General features: G+C 38.5%; 4 protein-coding genes and 1 long non-coding RNA gene across 5 annotated transcripts; 4 read left to right on the top strand and 1 right to left on the bottom strand.

Annotated features, from left to right (window-relative positions):
- The first annotated feature begins 1,874 nt into the window (after positions 1-1,874).
- LOC120258958 (subtilisin-like protease 4) lies at positions 1,875-2,891 on the top strand. The gene has a single exon (XM_039266451.1). It carries the CDS (start codon positions 1,875-1,877, stop codon positions 2,889-2,891), a length of 1,017 nt encoding a protein of 338 aa, XP_039122385.1.
- Positions 2,892-7,401: 4,510 nt separating this feature from the next.
- Positions 7,402-9,720, top strand: LOC120258950 (subtilisin-like protease 4). Its single transcript, XM_039266439.1, has one exon. The coding sequence runs from the start codon at positions 7,402-7,404 to the stop codon at positions 9,718-9,720; it is 2,319 nt and encodes a 772-aa protein (XP_039122373.1).
- A 1,234-nt stretch (positions 9,721-10,954) lies between these two features.
- LOC120258941 lies at positions 10,955-12,331 on the top strand. Its single transcript, XM_039266428.1, has one exon. The coding sequence runs from the start codon at positions 10,955-10,957 to the stop codon at positions 12,329-12,331; it is 1,377 nt and encodes a 458-aa protein (XP_039122362.1).
- Positions 12,332-16,454: 4,123 nt separating this feature from the next.
- LOC120261322 lies at positions 16,455-16,794 on the bottom strand. Its single transcript, XR_005536594.1, has 2 exons — positions 16,617-16,794; positions 16,455-16,489 (listed from the first exon to the last, which is right to left on the bottom strand). It is a non-coding gene; the product is annotated as an uncharacterized LOC120261322 (long non-coding RNA).
- A 1,937-nt stretch (positions 16,795-18,731) lies between these two features.
- Positions 18,732-21,047, top strand: LOC120258925 (subtilisin-like protease 4). The gene has a single exon (XM_039266405.1). It carries the CDS (start codon positions 18,732-18,734, stop codon positions 21,045-21,047), a length of 2,316 nt encoding a protein of 771 aa, XP_039122339.1.
- The last annotated feature ends 1,586 nt before the right edge of the window (positions 21,048-22,633 follow it).

The raw sequence follows: 22,633 nt of genomic DNA, 5'->3' as shown, positions 1-22,633 counted from the left end.
CTTCCAAAACTAGATGCTCATTGGATTCTTTCATCAATATAAGCAAATATAATCAATGCACAAAAGGCTTGTTTAGATCATCCTTAAACTTGTGGATTATTTTAACATAATCACATATAATATATATTAGTCTAGTGAGCTAAAACCATTTATAGGATTAATTTCTTTTAAAAAACATTCCTTAATGGGAATCGAATATTTTGCCAAAAGGGTAAACATACAAAGAGGAAGCAAACCATGCAGCATGCGTTTCTGAACAATAGTAAGTTAGTATAGGTTTCATAGCATCCAAAGTCCAGGAATGTTCGGAAGAGTGAGATCCTTCATCCAAGGAATTATATTTGGTGTCTGAATTCAAAGTGGTACCCTATGTTACTAGCAAATTAAATTATCACAATTTTGATGAGATGCATAGGGTATGATATGAATGAAAATTCCAAAATTCATTCAACGATGTGCCAACTTAAGTCCATATCCAGTCTATATATTAGAATATCACAGAGAGCATGAACCACATCCACACCTTGGCTATTTGATCTCTTCCATTAGTTCTTTCAAAACTCCACTTAAATGGGCGAGTTCAAGGGTGAATTTGCTCCTTTCGTGGTTCTTGCATTTTTTCTTTCATTTAACATTCTTCTCTTGGTTCACGGCCAGCTATTGCCTATAGTCAGTGATCATGGTGAAAACATTAGCCAAATCAAAAACATATATTGTTCACGTTTTTGAAGCCGGAGGGTTCAAATTTCTTGGAGTGCAGAGGATTTAGAGAATTGGCACAAGTCCTTTTTACCCAACACTACTCTTGATACAGGGGAGCCGCGGTTGCTTTTCTCATATAAAGAAGCCATCAGTGGGTTTGCAGCAAGATTAACACCTGAAGAAGTGAGAGATATGGAGAAGATGGATGGATTTCTCCGTGCCAATCCGAGCAAGGCTCTTCACCTCCAAACAACCTATACTCATGACTTCCTAAATTTGAGCACTTCATTTGGAGTTTGGTCCACAAGCAACTCATTTTACGGTGAGGGGATCATCATTGGCGTGTTGGATACAGGGATTTACATGCCCCATCCTTCCTTTGATGACACAGGAATGCCTCCCCGCCCAGCAGGATGGAACGTAAGTTGTTACCTCCAAACACCTTGCAATGATAAAGTCATTGGGGTACAATCTTTCAAACTTGATAATAAAACCATTCTAGCAACTGACATAGATCAAGGTCACGGTACACATGTCGCTGGCATTGCAGCAGGCAACTTTGTGAATAACGCAGAAGTCCTAAACGAAGCTCCTGGAAGGGCTGCATGGATGGCGCCGAAAGTATTTATATCAGTGTACAAGGTGTGTTGGAAAGACATATGAATCAAGTGGTATCCTAGCAGGTATAGACAAAGCAATTCAAGATGGGGTGCATATCCTCCAAATGTCCTTTGGGTTACCACCTCTCTACTTGCCTATTTCCCTTGATGAGGATGACGTTGCTATTGCCACGTACTCAGCAATGCATAAGGGTATCTTTCCATGCACAGCTGCTGGTAACAGTGGCCCAGACCCGGAGACATTGAGTCACGCTGCTCCATGGGATATGGTCATCGGTGCAACAACTACAGATCGAAGAATAAGTAGAGCAACTGTGACACTCGGCAATGGGACTCAATTCCACGGAGAAAAGCGCCTACCAACCCAATATGGTTACTGACAAATTTCTTCCCTTGTTTTTTTCCAGGCAGCAATGGACGATTTAGACAACTATATTGCTTGAATAATTCGTTAAATGGCATCGATGTTAGAGATAAGATTGTGATGTGTGATGTTGGAAATTTAGATAACATCGAAAAGGTAAAGTCGTTAGGAATGTTGGAGGTGCTGGCATGGTCCTTATGAATGATGATGTGTCAGGGTACACGACATTTTCAGAAGCTCAATATCTTCCAGTATCACATGTGAGCTACAAAGATGCCATTCAAATTAAAGATTATATTATTTCAAACTCTACACCTACGGCAAAGATCACCTTCGGTGGAACAATATTTGATATTCGGCCATCTCCAGCATTGGCCTACTTCTCATCCAGAGGCCTGGTCAGGTATAATGGAAACAATGTGAAGCTAGATGTCACTGCACCTGGAGTAAATATTTTATCTGCATGGCCAGTAGAAGTTGGGCTTTTCCTGTCTGGTCTAAAAATAAAGCCATTCAACTTTGAAAGTGGCACATCCATGGCCACGCCTCATGTTTCCGGAATTGTGGCACTTATTATGAGCAAGTTGAAAAACGACAACAAACGTCAATGGTCAACATCAGAGATCCAATCAGCACTCATCACCACAACCGACACATTCGATTTAGATGGAAAACCAATCTATGATGAAGCAACTTTGAACGGCAGTGCCAACATTCTCCAACGGGGAGCAGGACAAGTCAATGTGATGAATGCCATGGATCCAGGTCTCGTCTACAACATTGAACCAGATGATTATGTTGCCTATCTTTGCGGAATTTTTTCTAATAACAGTCAAGATGTGCAAATCTTCACCAAAAACAACACACAAAATTGCACTAGATCCATCTCTAGCAAGCAACTCAATTATCCCTCTATTGGCATACAAATGGCATCAAGATCAGCAAACTCCACTATTAGCAGGACAGTGACAAATGTGGGTGATGCTAGGGAAATCTACAACGCCACATTCATAGAACCACCATTTGTGAGAATCTACCTCTCTCACTACCAGATTAGCTTCACCCGATTAGAACAACAAATTACCTATAGTATCACATTCATCATGAATGGTTCCCACCCAAGCTCGGGAGTCATTGGACAAGGAGAGTTGTCATGGGTGTCCAACAGGCACAATGTCACAAGTCCCATCTACATCGCATTCTAAAATCAATAAATGTAGTAATCACCATATGTAATAAGCTTGTATGAGCTGATTGTGTTGTGTTGACCAAAATTCCTTGTGAAAATAATGTCTGTGAAAATATTGTCTTCATAATTGAGGAATTTCATGCGCTACTTTGCGCTCTTGCATTCAGCTCAAATACTGTTAGTCATATTGATGAACTTATGTTGTTAATTGAAACAAAAAAAAAAAAGGTTAATATGTGCATAGACACTTGTATTATTTTTGGGATTTCATCCACTCTTCAGGAAGAAAATAACTAAAACTCTCAAAACTTCAATATCAATTATCTAAACCAATGATAATATCAAACCAACCTCTGCTCAAGTCTACACCATCATTAAACCTTCCCTGAAGCAAATAATCAATTCTAAATATAGCCCCCAGATGGCTTCCATGACTAAAACCTTAGACAGTTATATTATAATCAACAAACAAGAAATGCTTTTTCTAAAAAGCCGTAACCCCATCTTGTGATGGATAACATGTCTTGCTAGTTAGGCAAATAATGAAGAAATCATCTGTCCAAATACCATGATCAACAAGCACCAACATTTAACGTCATTTCATCATTTGCATCCATTGATTAATAATTGTATACTGAAAATGTTATCTTCTTTACAATGTTGCACTGCTTCCTAACACAAATCCACCATTCTTTGCTACGGTATCTTGAGCCTAGTGTATATTAATCAACATTGTCCTTGCATTTACTCTGCTGCTGAGAGTATATAATTAAGTGTTGCATATTGCAGTATACCTTGAAGAACAAATCAGCAGACTCCGTGGTCTTAAACTCATCCCAAATCAACAAAACTCCCATTATCCTCAGCCATCAACATGACAACATTCATTACTGAGAGAATGATTACATATGATGTGCACGAAAGAAAAAAAGGCTAAGCCAGTAAGCTCACAAGGATTCTACATGAAGACTAATTATGGCAACAACAGAAGCTCACATTAATTATGGAACAATAATTTATACCTTGAGATATATTTGTTCTTCTTTATCGTTGGAGAAAAAAAGCAGGTTTTGAGAGGCGAGCAATGAAATAGTCTACTTCCATCTCAGATTACAAGTTCTCAAATTTCTCTCAAACTAACAAAATGCATTTCTTTCAATTCATTTTTTTCTTAGCAACTGATCTTTCTTAATTGCAGAGAAATCTCAAAAAGTCAAAAATTAATGCATGAAGTATTATTCTGAACATCCAGATAAGCTCTCAATGCATCAAATTTCTCTCAAACTAACAATATGCATTTCTTTCGATTTATTTTTCTCAGCAAAGTCATGTTCTTTAATTGCAGAGAAATTTCGCATTTAGTGCATGAAATTTTATTCTAACCATCCAGATGAACTCTCAATGCATTAGGATTATTACTACTTCATGTGCAGCTTATCTTCTAAATTGAACAGCAACCGAAAACATTCAAATACTAACTGACACAGTGACTAAGTAACCCACACCAATTGCAGAACAATGGCCTATATTTTTAGCAAAGCAAATGATCTCACATCAAAAACCAAGACATTATGCCAATTCAACAAGTAGCCAAATCTTGCTGGAGATCCTAATTTTTGCAGCATAATAGGAGAAAAATTGAATAAAAATTCAGGATAAAATGAACAGAGAAGCTCGAGAAATTACGATGAACAGAAAGACCAAAAGATTAAATCATAAACCTCTGATTTGATTGTCACCTGAAATCCATAAAACCTCCAAGAGAAGGGGATGGAGGAGAGTTGCAACCGTGGCGCCTTTGTCACTGGAAATCCACCGGAGATCAGAGCGGATAAGCATCATATATGGATCACCCCAGTCATTGTATAGGAGGAGAAGGGAGGGACAAAGGCGGGGGCAGGTCCCAGAATTAGCTAATTTTTTTAGTTATTGTTTAAATTCCCATTATTTTTTTCCTATAAATAAATAAAAACAAACAAACAAATATTAGAATGTGAACATTATTATAAAAAAAGGAAAAAAAATTCAAAGAAAAAGAATGTGAACATTTTTATGCTTTTCACATAAAATAAAACAAATATTTAGACATAGTTGTAGTCTTGTAGAAGTCAGACACTTTTATGAATAAAAAAATATATATTATCATCAATACTAAAATATGCAAAATATATAAGCATATCTATTAAAATTCAGAAACTTTTTTTTTTACCCCTAAAGAACCTCCCTTCTTTTTAGGGTTTTGTTTCTTTTGATTTTTCTCTATTTGTTAGCCGTTTCTATGCATTCCTTGTGATAATTTTGTAGAGCCTTGACTCCTGTGTTCTTGTCTTTTTTTCCCCTTCTGTACTTCTTTTTTTACGGTTTTTAATGAATGTGGTTTTATCCACCTTTTCAAAAAAATAAATAAATAAATAAATAAATAAAAATAAAAATTCACTAATATTTTAATATGAAAATGATTAATATAGAGAGCTTCATGCTAAAATGATTTTTTCTCCCTCTTTTGCATCTCTGCCATGCAAGTGCTTTAAACTGCCATGTCACGACCTCAAGCAAAAACCGAAAAACAAAAAAAAACATTAGTGCTTCTATCAATAACCATGTCATTTATACATTAATTGCCACAAATGTAAAAAAAGTCTCAATTTCACTAAAGCACATGAATCGAATTAAATATTTTAAAAATTCAAAAGTCAAAATGAACATTAGATGGAGAATTATGTCCAAAAAATTGATAGTTAAGTGGCATTAGCCCCATTACAAAAGCCGTTGTTCTGGATAATTTAAGTATCGTTGAACGTAATAATGGTAATGGATTCTCGATTATAGGTGCAGGTTTGTAGTTGAAATTCTATATCACCAAATGAGAGCGTATGAGCTAAAAGATCAATTCTTGGCTCGTAACTGTGCTTGTTGTATTTGTCAAAAAATATCATTGAGTTAAATTTCTTTTTAATAGTTAAATTGAATTTTGAGCATAACAACATCTAGACACATAAAAATAAATAAATTTTATAAAATATAAAAAAATTAAGGGAAAATTTCAAAAAAATAATTTGTGGTTTCCAGTTTTGTTAAATAAGGACAGGATTTTTTTGTTTGATTTTAAACTATACCATTTCTCCAGCTAAACAATAAAGGAAAAAACCGTTAATGCTATTTTTTTTTTATTTAGCAATGGCAAAATTATCATTTTATATGAAAGCTAGCCTAGAAGGCATAAATATATATATATATATATATATATATTTTTATACATACCCCCCAAAATTCCATTAAAAAAATTTAAAACATGAATTCCAAACTAAACCATGTTGACCATTTTTTTCAACTGAATTGACAATTTTACCCCTGCCAAAATAAGGAAGAGTTAACACCATTACTTGATTATTTCTATTCTTGGAGAACTACATAGTTTAAAAACAATAAAATATTCCTGTTCTATTTTGCAAAACTGAGAAAGCATTAGATTTTTTTTTTTTTTTGAAAATTTTTCTAATTAACATGAATATTTTACAAAGAAAATGTGGTTTCTCAAAATCTCAATTATTATTTTTTTGATGAAAAAAGTAAGCACTATTGGTTAAGGGAAAAGTAGACACGGAGATACATCAATTACGATGGCTTATAGACCTCCTTGGATAAAATCCCCTGCCATCCAACTCTAAAGGGGAGGGAAAGAGCTTTTCGCACAGACCTCCCACAGGGACCCTACATATTGGAAGTTGAGTGCTTGAACTTAAGACCTCTAAAACCCAATGTTAGGTGGGTACCATTGGCTATGCCCCGGTTCCTAATGCCTATTATTGTTTAATCATATTTTAGAAAAACTTCTTGGAGGAATGACAACAACTCTAGTGCAAACACAATGCACATGATTCAAATACTTCAATGTGATCGTTGAAAGCAATTGCAAGGTGCAATAGCCTCAGACAAGGAAAGTACTTCCAAAACAAGATGCTCATTGTATTCTATCATCAATATAAGCAAATATAATCAATGCACAAAAAGCACATTTAGATCATCCTTAAACTTCTTGATTATTATCACTAATAATATATATTAGTTTAGTGAGCTGAGACCATTTGTATGATTAATTTATTATAAAAAAAAGCATTCCATAATGGAGTTCGAATACTATGTCACAAGGACACCATGCAAAGAGAAAGCACACCATGCAGCATGCATTTCTGAATAATAGTAACATAGTACTGGTTCATAGCATCCAAAGCCCAAGCTTGTTCTGAAGTCCAAAATTATCAGTGATATACTTCATTCAAGGCAATTATATTTGGTGTCTGAATTCAAAGTGGTACCCTATCTTACTAGCAAAATAAATTTTCACAATTTTGATGAGATGCATAGGGTATGATATGGATGAAAAATTCCCAAATTCCATCAACAATGTGCCATCCTACGTCATAGATATATAGTCTATAAATTTGAATGTCACAGAGAGCATGAACCACATCCACACCTTGGCTATTTGATTTCTTCCATTAGCTCTTTTCAAAAACTTCACTCAAATGGGAGAAATCAAGGATGGTTGTCCTTCTTTGTTGGTTTTTGTATTTTTTCTTTCATTGAACATTGTTCTCTTGGTTCATGGCCAACTATTGCCTATAGTCAGTGACCGGAGAGAAAACACTAGCCAAATCCAAACCTTCATTGTTCACGTACTGAAGCCAGAGGGCTCAAATTTCTTAGGTGGCGAGGGTTTAGAGAATTGGCACAAGTCCTTCTTGCCCAACACTACTCTCGATACAGGCGAGCCACGGTTGCTTTTCTCATATAAAGAAGCAATCAGCGGGTTTGCAGCAAGATTAACACCAGAAGAAGTAAGAGACATGGAGAAGATGGACGGATTTCTGCGTGCCAATCCGAGCAGGACACTTCACCTCCAAACAACCTATACTCATGACTTCCTAAACTTGAGCACTTTATTTGGAGCTTGGTCCACAAGCAACTCTTTTTACGGTGAGGGGATTATCATTGGAGTGTTGGATACAGGCATTCACATGCCCCATCCTTCTTTTGATGACACAGGAATGCCTCCACGCCCAGCAGGATGGAATGTAAGTTGTTACCTCCAAACACCTTGCAATGATAAAGTCATTGCGGCACAATCTTTTGATACAGCTAATAGCACCACTCCAGCAACTGACATAGATCAAGGTCACGGAACACATGTGGCTGGCATTGCAGCAGGCAACTTTGTGGATAATGCAGAGGTCCTTGACCAAGCTCTTGGAAGAGCAGCAGGAATGGCGCCAAGAGCATTTATATCAGTGTATAAGGTCTGTTGGAAACCTGGAGGTTGCGGATCAGCTGGTGTCTTAGCAGCTATAGATAAAGCAATGCAAGATGGGGTGCATATCCTCCAAATGTCCTTTGGGGCACGACCTCCTAACTTGCCTACTTCATTTACTGAGGATGATGTCGCTGTTGCCACGTTCTCAGCAATGCAGAAGGGGATCTTCCCCTGCACAGCTGCTGGTAACAATGGCCCAGACCCAAAGACATTGAGTCATGCTGCACCGTGGGATATGGTCGTCGGTGCAACAACTACAGATCGGAGAATAAGAGCAACTGTGACACTCGGCAATGGGACACAATTCCACGGAGAAAGTGCCTACCAACCCAACATGGTTACTAATCAATTTTATCCCCTTGTTTTTCCAGGTAGCAACGGACAACATAGTCAACTATATTGCTTTAATAATTCGTTAAATGGCACTGATGTTAGAGATAAGATTGTGATGTGCAATATTGGAGGTTTAGATAACATCGAAAAAGGTAAAGTTGTCAGGAATGCTGGAGGTGCTGGCATGATCCTTATGAATTTTGAAAGGTTAGGGTACACAACATTTTCAGACGCTCACCATCTTCCAGTATCACATGTGAGCTACAAAGATGCCATTCAAATTAAAGATTATATTATTTCAAACTCTACACCTACAGCAAAGATCACCTTCGGTGGAACAATATTTGATATTCACCCATCTCCGGCATTGGCATACTTCTCATCCAGAGGCCCGGCCAAGTATAATGGAAATATTGTGAAGCCAGATGTCACTGCACCTGGAGTGAATATTCTATCTGCATGGCCACTAGAAGTTGGGCCCTTCCCATCAGGTCTAAAAATTAAGACATTCAACTTTGAAAGCGGCACATCCATGGCCACGCCCCATGTTTCTGGAATTGTGGCACTTATCATGAGCAAGTTGAAAAACGACAACAAGCGTCAATGGTCAACATCAGAGATCCAATCAGCACTCATCACCACAGCCAACACATTCGACTTAGATGGAAAACCAATCTTTGATGAAGCAACTTTGAACGACAGGGCCAACATTCTCCAACGGGGAGCAGGCCAAGTCAATGTGGCGAAAGCCATGGATCCCGGTCTCGTCTACAACATTGAACCAGATGATTATGTTGCCTATCTTTGCGGAATTTTTTCTAATAACAGTCAAGATGTGCAAATCTTCACCAAAAACAACACACAAAACTGCACTAGATCCATCTCTGGCGAGCAACTCAATTATCCCTCTATTGGCATACAAATGGCATCAAGATCAGCAAGCACTACTATTAGCCGAACATTGACAAACGTGGGTGATGCTAGGGAAATCTACAATGCCACATTCATAGAACCACCATTTGTGAGAATCTACCTCTCTCACTACCAGCTTAGTTTTACCCGATTAGAACAAAAATTTACCTATAGTATCACATTAACCATGAATGGTTCTCACCCCGGCTTAGGAGTCATTGGGGAAGGTGAGTTGTCATGGGTGTCCAGCAAGCATAATGTCACAAGTCCCATCTACATAGCATTCTAAAATCCATAAATGCAGTAATCACCATATGTAATAAGCTTATATGAGCTGATTGTGTTGCGTTGACCAAAATTCCTTGTGAAAATAATGCCTTCATAATTGAGGAATTTGATGCACTACTTCGCACTTTTGCATTAGCTCAATTACTGTTAGTCCTATTAATGAACTTAAGTTATTAACTGAAACGAAAAAATAGAAAATGGAAAACAAAAAAGGTCAATATGTGCATAAACACTTGTGTTTTTTTGGGATTTCATCCACTCTACAGGGCCAAAATAACTAAAACTCTCAAAACTTCCATATCAATTATCCAAACCAATGATAACATCAAACCAACCTCTGCTCAAGTCTACACCATCATCAAACCTTTCCTGAAGCAAATAATCAATCATAAGTTTAGCCCCTAGATGGCTTCCATGACTAAAACCTTAGACAGTTATATTATAATCAACAAATAAGAAGTGCTTTTTCTAAAAAGCCGTAACCCCATCTTGTGATGGATAACATGTCTTGCTAGTTAGGCAAATAATGAAGAAATCATCTGTCCAAATACCATGATCAACAAGCACCAACATTTAACGTCATTTCATCATTTGCATCCATTGATTAATAATTGTATACTGAAAATGTTATCTTCTTTACAGTATTGCACTGCTTCCTAACACAAATCCACCATTCTTTGCTACGGTATCTTGAGCCTAGTGTATATTAATCAACATTGTCCTTGCATTTACTCTGCTGCTGAGAGTATATAATTAAGCGTTGCATATTGCAGTATACCTTGAAGAACAAATCAGCAGACTCCGTGGTCTTAAACTCATCCCAAATCAATATCCCATTATCCTCAGCCATCAACATGACAACATTCATTACTCAGAGAACAATTACATATGATGTGCACGAAAAAGAAAAGCCTAAGTGATGTAGGCAAAAGCAATTCCAGCAGAACAAGATGGGCCTAATATCACTAAAAATATAACACAGCCAGAAACTCATTTCTCTTAGCTTAATTCAATTAAGCCTTTGTTTGGGGGTATTTTTTTGTCTTTTTCATTTCTTAGGGCTGCAGATTGTCTTCTTTTTCCTTTAAGTAGTTAGCACCAATGTCATTTTTGGGGGCTGAAGAAAAAAAAAAGTAAGAGACAAATTTCTACATCTACTTAGAGAGATCTCGTGGATAGATTTCTTGTTAACATTCTGCATCAATTGGCATCAGAGCGAGGCTGTTCCTGCGCAAATGGCTGATGGCAATGGTAGCAACCTCAACACCAATGTTGCCATCCTTCAAACCCTAACTGCTATTCAACAACAGATGCAACAAATGGTGGAGGCAATGAAGAATCTGCAAACGAGTCAACCTCGACATCAAGGGGTTCGTCGTCATGTTGAAGGAAGGGCCATTCCCAATCTTCCACTACATGAGAATGTTCCAGGTTCCGATTCAGATGAGGAAAATCAGATCTCTGATGGAGAGCAAGGTTTTGATCCTCCTTACCCAAAGATCAAAGCAGATCTGCCATTTTTCTCAGGAAATCTTGATGTGGAGGATTTCCTTGATTGGGTTGCCGAGGTCGAGAAGTATTTTGAATTGATGAGCATCGCAGAACACCTACAAGTCAAGTATGTGGCTTACAAACTGCGTGGTGGGGCTTCGGCATGGTGGGAGCAACTTCAGGGCAAACGAAGGCGACAACATAAACAACCAATCCGTAGTTGGAGGCGTATGAAGGAGGCGCTAATGTTCAGATTTTTGCCATCAGATTATGACCAGATTTTGTATCAAAGGTATCAAGATTGTAAACAAGGTGTTCGAACAGTCCAACAATACACGGAGGAATTCCACCGGTTGTCGGCGAGGAATAATTTGTCAGAGACTGAAGCTCAGCAGACCGCAAGGTTTATGAGTGGTCTTCGAACCACCATCCGAGATCGTGTAGAATTAGCACCGGTGTATGGGGTAGATGAAGCCATCAATCGTGCTATGAAAGTAGAAGCACAACTGAACCGCGCAACCAGAGGACAACCAACAGAGCATAGAGCTGGAGATTCATCGCGAGGTCACAATCAAGGGAATAGACCGAACACCAGTCAGATTGAAAGCTCTCAACCTTTTGGAAAGAAAACGCCAGCAGAAAGCTCAAAAATGACTGAGCCGAGTAGTCACAACCAGCTACAAGGTGGTCCACAGAACCGGCAGAATTCCAATCCATATGCTCGAGAACGAGGTAATAAGTGCTATCGTTGTAATCAACCGGGGCATCTGTCAAACAATTGTCCCAAACGGGGTCAGGTTAATATGGTTGAACATGAAGACGGGTTCGAGGCAACAGAAGAGCATTACACTGTGGGGCCAGATGATGTGTATGAGGAGGATGAACAGGCTGTTTGTGTGGTTCGCAAATTAGCACTAACTATGGAGTCAATAGCGGAGGATCCACAAAGGCACAATCTTTTCCGAACAAGTTGCAAGGTTAACCAACGAGTGTTTGAGGTTATAGTGGATGGTGGCAGTCAGGAGAATCTAATATCTCGGGAGATGGTTAATCAATTAAAGTTGAAGTTGAGAAAACACCCTCATCCTTATAAAAATTGGGTGGATCAAGTCTATGGGTGAGATTAAAGTTACAAAGCAATGCGAGATAGAGTTTTTCCATTGGTAAATACAAAGACAAGGTTGTATGCGATGTAGTGGACATGGGACGCATGCCAAATCATGTTGGGGAGACCATGGCGGTTTGATGTGGATGCACATCATAAGGGGTAGAGCCAACGTGATTGAATTCATAAAGGATAGAGTGAGATATACTTTATGCCCCTTGATAGGTGAGAGTGAGAGGAAGCATTCAGCAGTATCTCTTTGTTCTGCCAAGGAGTTCCAACAGGAGACAAAACAAGCAACTTTTGTACTTGCCATGGTGAGTAGAGGATTCCTCAATCATGTAATGAGGTTCCCCAATCACTGCGTTCCCTTTTAGAAGAGTTTCAAGACCTTATGCCTGAAGAGCTACCCACGGGCTTACCCCCATTGCGGGACATCCAGCATCACATTGATCTCATTCCGGGAGCGGCATTGCCCAATTTACCTCATTATCGCATGAGTCCCGCTGAGCATGAGATTTTGCGACTACAAGTGGAGGAGCTACTAATGAAGGGGTATATCAAGGAGAGTATGAGTCCTTGTGTTGTCCCAGCACTCCTAGTACCGAAGAAGGATGGATCTTGGCGGATGTGTGTAGACAGCAGGGCAATCAACAAAATCACAGTGAAATACAGATTTCCAATTCCGCGACTTGATGATATGTTAGATGTGTTGCAAGGTGCCAATGTTTTCACAAAGATTGACCTGCGTAGCTGATACCATCAACTCCGGATTAGACCGGGAGACGAGTGGAAAACGGCATTCAAAACCAAGGAAGGATTGTATGAGTGGCTTGTTATGCCGTTCGGACTATCCAATGCTCCCAGCACGTTCATGCGATTGATGAATCAGGTTCTAAAACCTTTTATTAATAAGTTCGTAGTGGTTTATTTCGATGATATTTTGATATTTAGCAAGTCTGAACTTGAGCACGTGGGGCATGTGAAAAGAGTTTTACTAGTACTGCAGGAAAATAAGCTGTATGTGAATGTAAAAAAATGCAGTTTTAAGCTCCCAAAACTGTTGTTTCTGGGCTTTGTGGTCTCTGCTGAAGGCATTCATGTAGATGAAGAGAAGACCCAGGCTGTCCGTGATTGGCCCCGACCAAAGACAGTGGGAGATGTGCGTAGCTTCCATGGCTTGGCCACGTTCTATAGGCGGTTCATTCGAAATTTCAGCATTATCATGGCACCGATAACTGAATGTTTGAAGAAAGGAAAGTTTCTGTGGAGTGAAGAAGCTGAAAACAGCTTCATTATCATTAAGGAGAAGCTAACCACTGCCCCTATCTTAATTCTACCAGATTTTAGCAAGGTGTTTTGAGCTGGAAACGGATGCTTCCATTGTTGGGATTGGTGGAGTCCTCTCCCAATCAGGCCGACCTGTGGCGTTCATGAGCGAAAAGCTGAGTACCGCTCGACAAAAATGGACAACATATGAAATTGAATTGTATGCAGTGGTGCGATCCATAAAGCATTGGGAGCAATATTTATTTCAACAAGAATTTGTGCTGCACACAGATCATGAAGCATTGAAGTACATGAACACACAAAAAAATCTCAACAGACTGCATGCAAGGTGGGTTACATATCTGCAGCAATTCACATTTGTGATCAAACATAAAAGTGGACATCATAATAAAGTTGCGGATGCCTTGAGTCGTCGAGCTAGTCTTTTGGTTACCATGGAAAATATAGTAGTCGGATTTGATTGCTTGAAGGAGTTGTATCACGAGGATGTGGATTTTGCTGACAATTGGGCACAGTGTGTCGAGGGACTTGCTGTTGGGCCGTTCTTGATACACGATGGTTTCTTATTCTACAAGGACCGTCTATGTATTCCACATGGTTCTATGAGAGAAGCACTGATTTCAGAGCTGCATTGTGGAGGTCATTTTGGTAGAGACAAAACTAACGGCTTGGTGGAAAAACGGTACTACTGGCCACAGTTGAAGAGGGATGTGGCGCGTTTTGTGCAAAAGTGCATGATTTGTCAAAGCAATAAAGGCCAATCTCAAAACACAGGATTGTACATGCCTCTACCTATTCCTGCTGCCCCATGGGAGGATGTTTCAATGGATTTTGTGCTGGGACTTCCACGAACGCAGCGAGCTGTTGATTCTATTCTTGTAATTGTTGACCGGTTCTCCAAAATGGCACACTTCATACCATGCAAGAAAACTGCTGATGCTAGTCATGTGGCAACCTTGTTTTTTCGCGAGGTGGTGCGTTTGCACGGTATCCCCAAATCCATCACTTCAGATAGGGACACCAAATTCCTAAGCCACTTTTGGCGATCTTTGTGGTACATGTTCAGAACAGATTTGCAATTCAGTAGCTCTTTTCATCCCCAGACTGATGGGCAAACGGAGGTAGTCAACCGCACCCTTGGTTCGATCATTCGTTGTTTGTGCAGTGATAGGCCAAAACAATGGGATATGGCCCTTGCCCCTGCTGAGTTTGCATTTAATAATGTGGTGAACCGGACAACAGGTAAGACTCCTTTTGAGATTGTGTATCAACGACCTCCACAACACACTTTGGATCTCATCCCTTTACCGAAGTTACCAGGATACAACATTGCAGCAAAACATTTGGCAGAACATATTGAAGAAGTTCAGTCTGAAGTGGTTCGCAATCTCCAGGCATCAAATGCTAAGTATAAAGAGGCTGCAGATTTGAAACGTCGGCATAAAGTGTTTGCTGAGGGTGATTTGGTGATGGTGCATTTGCGTAAGGAAAGGTTTCCTGCAGGTACATATAACAAGTTGCAACCCAAACGAATTGGGCCTTGCAAAATTCTCAGAAAGATCAATGACAACGCATATGTCATTGATCTTCCGGAAGGGTGGGCGATTTCGTCGACATTCAATATTTCAGATTTGGGCACGAGATCTATCCCGACACACCGCTCTATCCTGAAGCGAGCTCGAGGACGAGTTCTTTTGAAGACCGGGTGACTGATGTAGGCAAAAGCAATTCCAGTAGAACAAGATGGGCCTAATATCACTAAAAATATAACACAGCCCGGAAACTCATTTCTCTTAGCTTAATTAAGCCTTTGTTTGGGGGTATTTTTTTGTCTTTTTCATTTCTTAGGGCTGCAGATTGTCTTCTTTTTCCTTTAAGTAGTTAGCACCAATGTCATTTTTGGGGGCTGAAGAAAAAAAAAAGTAAGAGACAAATTTCTACATCTACTTAGAGAGATCTCGTGGATAGATTTCTTGTTAACATTCTGCATCACTAAGCCAGTAAACTTTCAAAGAGTCTACAAGAACACTAATTATGGCAACAAGAGAAGTTCACATTAATTATGGAACAATATACCTTGAAGCACAATCCAGCAAAAACTCCACTGTCTTAAATCCATCTCAAATCAACAAAAACTCCCATTATCCTCAGCCATCAACATGACAACATTCATTACTGAGAGAATGATTACATATGATGTGCATGAAAGAAAAAGGCTAAGCCAGTAAGCTCACAAGGATTCTACATGAAGACTAATTATGGCAACAACAGAAGTTCACATTAATTATGGAACAATAATTTATACCTTGAGATATATTTGTTCTTCTTTATCGTTGGAGAGAAAAGCAGGTTTTGAGAGGTGAGCAATGATATAGTCTACTACCATCTCAGATTTACAAGTTCTCAAATTTCTCTCAAACTAACAAAATGCGTTTCTTTCAATTCATTTTTCTTAGCAACTGATGTTCCTTCATTGCAGAGAAATCTCACATTTAATGCATGAAGTATATTATTCTGAACATCCAGATAAGCTCTCAATGCATCAAATTTCTCTCAAACTAACAAAATGCATTTCTTTCAATTCATTGTTCTCAGCAACTCATTTTCTTTAATTGCAGAGAAATTTCACATTTAGTGCATGAAATATTATTCTAACCATCCAGATGAACTCTCAATGCAATAGAATTACTACTACTTCATGTGCAGCTTAACTTCTCAATAGAACAGCAATCGAAAACCTTCAAATACTAATTGACACAATGACTATAAGAAACTCACACGAATTGCAGAACAATGGTCTATATATTTTAGCAAAGCACATGATCTCACATCAAAACCAAGACATTATACCACTTCAACAAGAAGCTCGATCTTGTTCTCAATCCTAATTTTGCAGAAAAAATATATTAAAAATTGAATGAAATTCAGGATAAATCAACAAAGAAACTCGAGAAATTACGAGGAATAGAAAGACCAAAGATTAAATCGTAAAACTCTGATTTGATTGTCACCTGAAATCCATAAACTCTCCAAGAGAAGGGGATGGAGGACCGGAGCGACGACGCCGCCTTTGTCGCCGGAGATCCACCGGAGATCGGAGCGGAAAAGCATCATGGATCATCCTGGGCATTGGAGGAGAAGAAGAGAGGGACAAAAGCGTCGGCGGGTGCGGGAATGAGCTCATTTCGAGTTATTGATTTTAAAGAAATAAATAAATAAATAAATACTAAAATGTGAACATTATTATAATATATATATATATATATATATATATATATAAAGAATGTGAATATTTTTGTGCTTTTCACATGGAATAAAATAAAATTTTAAATATATTTGTAGTCTTATGCAACTAATGCACTTTTATGAATAAACAAATATATATTATCATCAATACTAAAATATGTAAAAATATAATAAAATTTTAAATATTTTTGTAGTTTGCCTCATGATATAATGATTTTTTTTTTCTCTCATCATGCAAGTGCTTTTAATTTGCCATATCATCACAATAAGGGAAGAAGAAGAAACCATCAATCCTCCCACCAATAACCACAACATTTATACATTAATTGCCACAAATGTAAAAAAAAAAAAATGATCAAATTCACTAAAGCATAGGGATCAAATTAAATATTTGAAAAATACAAAAAAACCAAAAATCAACATATCATTACGGATAGAAAATAATTATTATTATTATTATTATTATTATTATTATTATTATTATTATTATTTTTAAAAGGTGGATAAACTACAATCACAGATAAAAAATTATGAGTGAATTTTTTTTGGAATAGTTAAATTAAATTTTGAACATAAAGAATCTACGTAAATTAAATAAATAAGTAAATACATTTTTTTTTAATAAAGTGGATAAACCACGAATTTATTGAAATAAAAACACGAGAACAACAAACTAACAGACGAGAAAAGAAACAAAGTAACAAGCCAACCAGGTTTAGGGATCACTCACCAGAAGTGAAGCACCACCTAAACCTTACAACATGATGAAAAAGAAACAAAACATGTAACAAAAGCAAAGAACACAACTGAGACAGTGAAGTCCACCAGGAGGTGACAGAGGTCTCCTCAGCTGTAAAAAGGTGAGACAGGGAATGAATTACTCCTGGGAAGGAGGTTCCGTAGGAATGTGGCCCTCAGCAGATCTTGAGTTCAGGAATATGAGAGAGCACTTCAGCTTTTGGACTGAGTCTGAGGGTATAAGTTGTTGAAGTGGATTTTTAACTGCAGAAAACCAAGTAAGAAGCAAGTGAATGATTTTGGTGATAATAGAAAATGATACATTTTATAAAATATAAATAAATTAAAATGAAGCATTGTGCCTGGAAATGTCAATTATTGTTTAATCATTTTAATGGAAAAGAAAAAGAAAAAGCAAAGAAAAACTTCTTGGAAGAAGGACAGCAACTCTTTGCACAAAGGATGCTATTGATCCAAATACTTCAATGTGATTGCTGTAAAGCTAATGCAAGGTGCAAATGCCTCAAAACAAGTATAGTACTTCCAAAACTAGATGCTCATTGGATTCTATATATCATCAATATAAGCGAATATAATTAGTTCACAAAAGGCTCGTTTAGATCATCCTTAAACTTCTCGATTATTTAATAATATAAGGACTTAAAGTATATATTAGTCTAGTGAGCTGAGACCTTTTGTAGGATTAATTTATTTTAAAATAACACACCTTAACGGGAACCGAATACTTTGTCAAAAGGACACCATACAAAGAGAAAGCACACCATGCAGCATGCATTTCTGAATAATAAATAGTAAGATAGTATTGGTTTCATAGCATCCAAAGTCCAAGCTTGTTCTGAAGTTCAAAATTATCAGTGCTATATATCCTTCACCCAAGGCAATTATATTTGGTGTCTGAATTCAAAGTGGTACCCTATCTTACTGACAAAATAAATTATCACAATTTTAATGAGATGCATAGAGTATGATATGAATGAAAATTCTCAAATTCCTTCAACGATGTGCCATCTTAAGTCATATATATATATAGTCTATAAAATGGAATGTCACAGAGAGCATGAATCACATCCACACCTTGGCTATTTGATCTCTTCCATTAATTCTTTCAAAACACCACTCAAATGGAAGAGTTCAATGGTGGTTTTGTTTCTTTCTTTGTTATTGAATTTGTTCTTTCATTTAACATTTTTCTCTTGGTTCATGGTCAGCTATTGCCTATAGTCAGTGATCATGGTGAAAACACTAGCCAAATCCAAACCTACATTGTTCACGTACTGAAGCCAGAGGGCTCAAATTTCTTAGGTGCCGAGGATTTAGAGAATTGGCATAAGTCCTTTTTGCCCAACACTACTCTTGATACAGGCGAGCCACGGTTGCGTTTCTCATATAAAGAAGCAATCAGCGGGTTTGCAGCAAGATTAACACCAGAAGAAGTGAGAGACATGGAGAAGATGGATGGATTTCTTCGTGCCAATCCGAGCAGAACGCTTCACCTCCACACAACCTATACTCATGAATTCCTAAACTTGAGCACTTTATTTGGAGTTTGGTCCACAAGCAACTCATTTTACGGTGAGGGGATCATCATTGGAGTGTTGGATACAGGCATTCACATGCCCCATCCTTCTTTTGATGACACAGGAATGCCTCCCCGCCCAGCAGGATGGAATGTAAGTTGTTACCTTCAAACACCTTGCAATGATAAAGTCATTGCAGCACAATCTTTCGATATAGCTAATAGCACCACTCCGCCAAGTGACATAGATCAAGGTCACGGCACACATGTGGCCGGCATTGCAGCAGGCAACTTTGTGGATAATGCGGAGGTCCTCGACCAAGCTCTTGGAAGAGCAGCAGGTATGGCGCCAAAAGCCTTTATATCGGTGTACAAGGTGTGTTGGAAATTTGGAGGTTGCGGAACAGATGGTGTTTTAGCAGGTATAGATAAAGCAATTCAAGATGGGGTGCACATCCTCCAAATGTCCTTTGGGGCACGACGTGGTTACTTGCCTACTTCATTTACTGATGATGATGTTGCTGTTGGCACGTTCTCAGCAATGCAGAAGGGGATCTTCCCCTGCACAGCTGCTGGTAACAATGGCCCAGACCCAGAGACATTGAGTCATGCTGCACCGTGGGATATGGTTGTCGGAGCAACAACTACAGATCGAAGAATAAGAGCAACTGTGACACTTGGCAATGGGACACAATTGCACGGAGAAAGCGCCTACCAACCCAACTTGGTTACTAATCAATTTTATCCCCTTGTTTTTCCTGGTAGCAATGGACGAAATAGGCAACTATATTGCTTAAGAAATTCATTAAATGGCATTGATGTTAGAGATAAGATTGTGATGTGTGATGTTGGAGCTAAAGATAACATAGTAACAGGTAAAGTCGTTAGGAATGCTGGTGGTGCCGGTATGATCCTTATGAATTTTGACATAGTGGGGTACACAACATTTTCAGAAGCTCACCATCTTCCGGTATCGCATGTGAGCTACAAAGATGCCCTTCAACTTAAAGATTATATTATTTCAAACTCTACACCTACAGCTAAGATCACCTTCGGTGGCACTATATTTGATATTCGTCCATCTCCAGCATTGGCCTTCTTCTCATCTAGAGGCCCGGTCAAATATAATGGAAACATTGTAAAGCCAGATGTCACTGCACCTGGAGTGAATATTCTATCTGCATGGCCAGTAGAAGTTGGGCCCTTTCCATCCGGCCTAAAAACAAAGACATTCAACTTTGTGAGTGGCACATCCATGGCAACACCTCATGTTTCCGGAATTGTGGCTCTTATCATGAGCAAGTTAAAGTACGAAAACAAGCGTCAGTGGTCAGTGCCAGAGATTCAATCAGCACTCATCACCACAACCAACACATTGGACTTAGATGGAAGACCAATCTTCGATCAAGCAACTTTTAATGATAATGCCAACATTCTCCAACGGGGAGCTGGGCAAGTCAATGCGACAAATGCCATGGATCCAGGTCTTGTCTACAACATTGAACCAGATGATTATGTTGCCTATCTTTGCGGAATCTTTTCTAATAACAGTGCAGAGGTGCAAAGGTTCACCAAAAACAACAAACAGTGCACTAGATCCATCTCTGGTGAGCAACTCAATTATCCCTCAATTGGCATACCAATGGCATCGAGCTCAGCAAGCACCACTATTAGTCGAACAGTGACCAACGTTGGGGATGCTAGTGAAATCTACAATGCCACATTCATAGAGCCACCATTTGTGAAAATGTACCTCTCTCAATACCAGCTTAGCTTCAGCCGATTAGATCAACAAATTACCTATGATATCACATTCACTATGAATGGTTCTCACCCGGGCTCAGGAGTCATTGGACAAGGAGAGTTGTCATGGGTGTCCAGCAAGCACAATGTCACAAGTCCCATCTACATCGCATTCTAAAACTCATAAATGTAGTAATCATCCTATGCAATAAGCCTGTATGAGTTGATTGTGTTGCCTTGACCGAAATTCCCTGTGAAGATAATGTTTTCATAATTAAGGAATTTGGTGCACTACTATGTACTTTTGCATTTAGCTCAATTATTGTTAGTAGTATTAATGAAATTAATGTTATTGAAATGAAAAAAAAGGGTCAGTATATGTGCATACACACTGGCATTATTTTTATCTAACTAATGACAACACCAAACAAATCTCCACTCAGGTCTACACCATCATTAATGCTTTGCTGAACCAAATAATATGTCCTATGTTTAGTTCCTTGATCATGTCTTTCTTGACTAAAACCTCACTCAGTTATAATTAACGAAAAAGAAGTACGTGCTTTTTGTGAAAAGCCATGACCCCTGTTTTTAATTTTTATTTTTAAAAAAAGGAGCCCAAGACTGATTTATTGAAAGAAAAACAAAGACCAACTACAAAAGCAGCTAAACAGACTTAGAAACAAAAAGAAGAACAAAACAGCAGAAGGAGGAAAGAACTAATCAGAAAATAAAAAACAATAAAAGAGGGGAACAAACAAACAAATCCTAAAAATTAAAACAACACACAAGAAAACTTCTCATGAGCTACCTAGGGAGCTCATGACCACTGTGAAAAAGAGTTAAGGCATGAAAGTTGTTGGCAATAGAAGGCAGCTTAATAGTAGGAACCATCCAAGCATGCTAGGGATGGCAATAATATCCAAACCCAATCCTACTCGACCCGACCCGACCCGAGTTTGACGGGTAAAACCCGATTTGACCGGGTTTCGCGTCGGGTTCGGGTAAAACCCAACTTGTATGAAACGGGTGCGGGTGTGGGTATGGAAATTCTAATACCCGACCCGTACCCGACCCGAAATTAAAATTACTAAAATATTTATATAATATATATATACATATATATATATATATATATATATATACATATATATATATATACTAATATGTTCTACAACTTAACAATTTAGGGTTTTTTATTTTTCCTCTTTTTTTAGTCTTGTAATTTTACAATAATTTTATTTTATTTTATAAAAAAATTATAATTACTTTTAAGTTAATTTTCTATAAAAAAATATATTTATTATTATTTTTTTTTAATATGGGGAGCGGGGTTTTTAAAACCCATCGGGTTCGGGTTCCCAGATACTTAGTGGGGTAGCAGTGCAGTGAAAACCCGATCCAATCCCGTTGTCATCCCTAAAGCATGCGGAATGATGTGAATCCGAGAATATGGGGGCGGGGGTTTTTAAAACCCATCGGGTTCGGGTTCGGGTATACTAGTGGGGTAGCGGGTACGGTAAAACCCGTACCCGACCCGTTGCCATCCCTAAAGCATGCGGAATGATGTGAATCCGAGGAAACTGAAGAGAGTTGATTAAGAGTTTGAGGTTGGTGCTCCAAGGAATGATGCGCCAATTGCAGGTAGAGGGGGGCACGGGCCGTCTTTTGGCCTGGCCCAGAACCAGCCCGCCCAAAGCCGCGGGTTCACCTGACCCGCGCGGGCCGGGCTAAAACCCATAATCGGCCCACACTGTAGCGAGC

This window comes from Dioscorea cayenensis, chromosome 1 (assembly GCF_009730915.1).
Source record: "Dioscorea cayenensis subsp. rotundata cultivar TDr96_F1 chromosome 1, TDr96_F1_v2_PseudoChromosome.rev07_lg8_w22 25.fasta, whole genome shotgun sequence".
Taxonomy (NCBI): domain Eukaryota; kingdom Viridiplantae; phylum Streptophyta; class Magnoliopsida; order Dioscoreales; family Dioscoreaceae; genus Dioscorea; species Dioscorea cayenensis.
Note: the sequence above shows the minus strand (reverse complement) of the source record. Positions and strands in the feature narration are given on the sequence as shown.